The sequence below is a fragment of the Opisthocomus hoazin genome, chromosome 14, assembly GCF_030867145.1.
Source record: "Opisthocomus hoazin isolate bOpiHoa1 chromosome 14, bOpiHoa1.hap1, whole genome shotgun sequence".
In the NCBI taxonomy this organism is placed as follows: domain Eukaryota; kingdom Metazoa; phylum Chordata; class Aves; order Opisthocomiformes; family Opisthocomidae; genus Opisthocomus; species Opisthocomus hoazin.
Genome location: NC_134427.1, coordinates 21,650,795 through 21,655,135, shown reverse-complemented (window position 1 = coordinate 21,655,135; position 4,341 = coordinate 21,650,795). Strand labels below are relative to the sequence as shown.

Sequence of the window (4,341 nt, the reverse complement as noted above, 5' to 3'; positions counted from 1 at the left end):
AAACCAGGTTGTGTCTCCTAGCTCTTGGTGAAACAGATGTCTCTATGACAAGGCAGCGATCCAGCTCAGATTTGGGACCCGCGTTAAGGGTTTCCAGGTAACTTGCTCTCATTCAGTAACTGTTCTTGTAATTAGTTATGGCCAACTTTGCTCTTTCCCTAGAAGCAGCTCAGCCTCGCTTGGTTCTAACAAACGGGTCCAGGTGGAAGCAGCAGATCGTTTGATAGCTGCAGAACCACTTTGAATCAGCAGTCACGCATCAGGTTTTTGAAAGCTTCAGAATGAAACGTGAAACAAATACAAAAGTTGTGTACAAATGAGGCAGAAGAAAATGTGGGAAAAAACCGCATGTCTGAGTGACCGAACAAGCTCCATTTTGCTCTCTTCTGCTTACTTAAAGGAGATGCTGAGAGCAGAAGGCTGCCGTGGAAGGTCGGTGTCCAGGAACGCCGCGGCAGCGCAGCGTTTGCTGGAGACGTTGTGCGTCCGTGCTCGTCAGGGCAGCGCAAATGAGCGGTCAGGTCCCTGGGGGGAACTCGCTGTTCCTCAGAATACTGGCGCCGAGATGTTTTTGCTTGGTGCGTTATTGCAGTGGATGCCACTAACATAAATGCAGATGGCCTACTAAGGAGAGTGCAGTTTTTCCAGTTGGTACTTCTGGCCTTTAAAAAGGCTGTTAACTAGAGATCTGGGCAGCAGAAAAGCAGTAATTCTGACCGCAGCCCCCGCTACCTGTGGTTTTAAAGCTGGGCTGCTATTTACGTTTTAAACTGACTTTTTTTGTTTTTCCCTTAGCTTCTGGGAGAAAGTTGCATACGAAGAATGCGATAAATGCAGGATGCATAACGTTCTGTCGAACATGCTAGGTAAATGCACTGGAACACAGACATTCCTCAGGCTGTCTGTAGTCACTGCTCCAGGTAGCAAAAGAGATCAGGTACTCAGCCGAGTGCATGGCAGGTTTTTTAACACGCAGATAGCTCTTTAAGGGGTAAAATCCATTTCCACTTTTACTTGTGCTCTCTGTAGGATAGATCTGTATGATGCATTGTGGAAAAGGCCCAAAGGATTTCTCTCATGGTGTTTACTGCCTGTCTCTACCTAGTTAGGTGCTGTAAATCCAGTTGCACCCCAAAAATTCAGGCTATAGAAGAATAAACGAGTTAAAGCAGAGAGTGTAGCAGTTTATACAGCCCCGGCATTGAGATGCGCTAGTTTGTGATGGCAGGGTGCTTCGCTACGGCACCCCAGTCCGTGTCCAGGCAGCGACTGACCCCAGCTAATCTAAGTCAAGTATTTCCTCCTTTGGCCATAAACGATTTTTAAGCATGCCCTCGACCAACTCAACAATAATAAACATAGAAAAAACCCCTCTGGTAACATCGTCCAGTCATAGCCGTGTGTTCTGCCTATGTCAGTCTGTTCCAAAATACTTCTGTCCAAAGCGTGTGGGTGCAACAGAGTGAACTTCCGTCATTAAAATGGCGATCTCTGGGAATTCCTGGATGATGGATTTGGCACCTTTGGAGAGAGGGCAAAGGCCTCGACTTACCGTGAGGTGTGGAGAACAGGCTTAAGAGGATAATGATGCTTGGTTGTACGCCGTGTTCCACGAGAACTTTGACAGCTTCAATGACAGTATTCCCAGTGCCTAAGTGGGGAAAAAGGGAGATTTTCACTTTTATGGTGTGTGACTGGCTGATGATGCTGTCCTTTCCCCTGGAAAGCTGTCACCTCTGCCTGTAGTAATTGCAGCAAACTTTGGTCCCCTGATGAAGGGACTTCACCTCTACTCTGAAACAGCCAGCTCTGCCAGGCTGTGAGAACTGAAGCCGCTGGATTTGATTAAAGCCCTGAGGCAAGAAAGCTCATCTAAAATAGTAAAATGGCAATTAAGAGCTCCACGTGTAGAACCAGAATCAAATCTTAGACTGGAAAAGTTACTTCATCCTGACAAACTCCTTACCACGCTTATCAGATTTTTTTTTTTTTTTTAGTATTAACTGTATTTAATTTTACAAAAATTTACCTCTAGGGTTATAATATTAATCAAAAAATGTATTTTTGTAATGTGAAAAAAATAGTATTTGAGTCTTTTCTCATGGCACAATTTAAAAAAATAAATTTATGTCAAGCCTTAATGCTTCCCCCTTTCTCACAGAGGCAGGCACGCCCGAATGCTTGGCTCTGCATTCACGCCGGTGCAGGCTGACTGATACGTTTCCTGGCACAGCTGGATCAATGCCCTGCTGCGTCACCTAAATCAAGGAAAGAACCTAATCAAAGCCCCCAAAATTGGGAAATTTTCCTTTAAATTCAGCGCACTCCCTGCTCAGGTGAGTCCAACTGTACGTAATAATGAAAGACACTTACTCAGTATTGGGTACATAAGAAGAACTTTTCTCCTGTAAATGTCTGGTGGGAACTTAGCGTAGTACACTTTCGCTCTTTGAGTCTCCTCGTCGCTCTGTATCAGGATTTTTCCGATGCGGATCGACCTACAGCAGTCCCGTAAACCTTGTTCCATTGCCTCTCCTCAAAACGAGCATCAAAAAAACCTAACAACAAATGGTTACATGCTAAGAAACGGCACCTCTGCAAGATGTGACAATGAAACAGACCATCCCAGGACTGTACTGGGGAAGGTTCTAAAAAGGAGATTTTTTTCCCTCAGTTCTAAGTGTTAAAAGCCCTTGAAGCTCTTTTCCTTTCTTCTCTGTTCAGACAGAAAGACAAGGCTACGTGGTGTTACTTAGCTGCTGGGTATCAGTGTTCCCGCGCAGCAGCGCTGAGCTCTCCAAGGCGAGAGCCGGCAGCGTCAAACCCAGCGCTGGGGTCTGGAGAACATCGCTGAGCTCTGCCCAGAGACACCACGGTGCAGAACGCAGTGCAGGGGCTGAGGAGCCGCAGGATTTTACCCCACAGACACAAAGGTTTTCGCAGCGCGGGGCAAAATCCCAGTGCCTCTGCCACCAGTGAGCATGGCTGGGCTGGAGACCAGTCTCTGAGCAGAAGTCATCAGTGGCAAACAGGGGAGGAGAGCTGGCCCAGCCTCTCTCAGTTAGCAGCTGCTGGAGAAGAGGCCAGGTGGAATCTGTTGCAGCTATTTGTCTCCCGACAAGTTAATGAAACACATTAGTTGAAGTTCTGTGACCAAGGATACCTAGGAAAGACTGACAACTGGCAGGCTGGGGTAAAACTTTGCTGCAGGGAAGTGTTGTTGCACATTTTTGCAAGGCAATTTCTTACGGCTTTCCAAAACGTTTAATTCGGGCTCATTCAGCGCCCAGGAACTGCCTACCACTTCTCATGATGCTGACTCCGCAGTTTCCCTTTTCAAATCGGACTCCTTTGTACCCTCTTGGAGTGGTCACAAACAAGCATAAACCTGTCTGCAAAAGAGATGGTAGGGATATTTTTGCAATAAAGCAGAGGCCTACAAAAGACTCAGTTAAAAGCTGAGCCCATCAGGGGATAGGGGGAAAGTATGGCCTTTACTGCAGCAAACGTGTGTCTCTGTCATGCTGACAGCAATGCCAAGCTAAATAATGTAGAGTAATGTAGGTAAGAGGCCTCGTTAATAAATCGTTTCAGGAAAAAACTGTAACATCATGGAAAGTAGGCTTTGTCAAATTAACCAGCTACTTTCCTTAATGTCATGGTTTAAAGTAGTAGTGCTGATGGCGTAAACCTTCAGTTAGTAAGACATCTGATCTTGTCTTTCCACAATATTTTGATTGAGAAAGAGGAACAATATAAGTCAATATGGCAAATATTAATTGGACTGAGAACGAACTGGTAGCTCTCCAAGTGTAATTGTAAGCAGAAGCATCACTGAACGGGGCACAGCTGCCTTTCCATCGGTCCTTGACCCCACAACCCTTAATGTGCGAGCAGTGACCTACAAGAAAATATAAAATCATTACTGGTGATCTGCAGGTGCAGAGAAGTTGTGGGCAGGTCGCTGATACCAAACCTAATCTGCATCACTTAATGAGCTGAGCTTAAGTAAACAACATGTTTTTCAGTGCCACCAGATGTAAAGTTGTCAGCCTAAGAATAGAGCGCCAGCTGGACTACAGGGCGGGTGACAAAGTCATAGAAAACAGTGATTTAGAAGAGGAATAATCAGCTGAACATGAGCTCCTAATGAGATGCTCTGCCAAGAGGAGCTAATGCTTCCATGGGTTCAAAAAGGGAGGCACCAAGGAAGACCAGGGAGGTTTTATCACCTCTGTTGTGGGCTCCAGGAAGACTTCCCCGAGGGCTAGAAAACACACCTACATGAGAAATGCCCAAGGAACACAGTTTATTAAGGGATAAAAGGTTGAGGGACACTTT

The 4,341-nt window shown here is 45.8% G+C and overlaps 1 protein-coding gene across 1 annotated transcript; it reads right to left on the bottom strand.

Annotated features, from left to right (window-relative positions):
- Positions 1–1,414: 1,414 nt before the first annotated feature.
- Positions 1,415–3,987, bottom strand: LOC142363093 (uracil phosphoribosyltransferase homolog). The gene is made up of 5 exons (XM_075435274.1): positions 3,927–3,987; positions 3,302–3,436; positions 2,374–2,535; positions 1,553–1,651; positions 1,415–1,521 (listed from the first exon to the last, which is right to left on the bottom strand). The coding sequence occupies exons 1-5, from the start codon at positions 3,985–3,987 to the stop codon at positions 1,415–1,417; spliced, it is 564 nt and encodes a 187-aa protein (XP_075291389.1).
- Between the last annotated feature and the right edge of the window lie 354 nt (positions 3,988–4,341).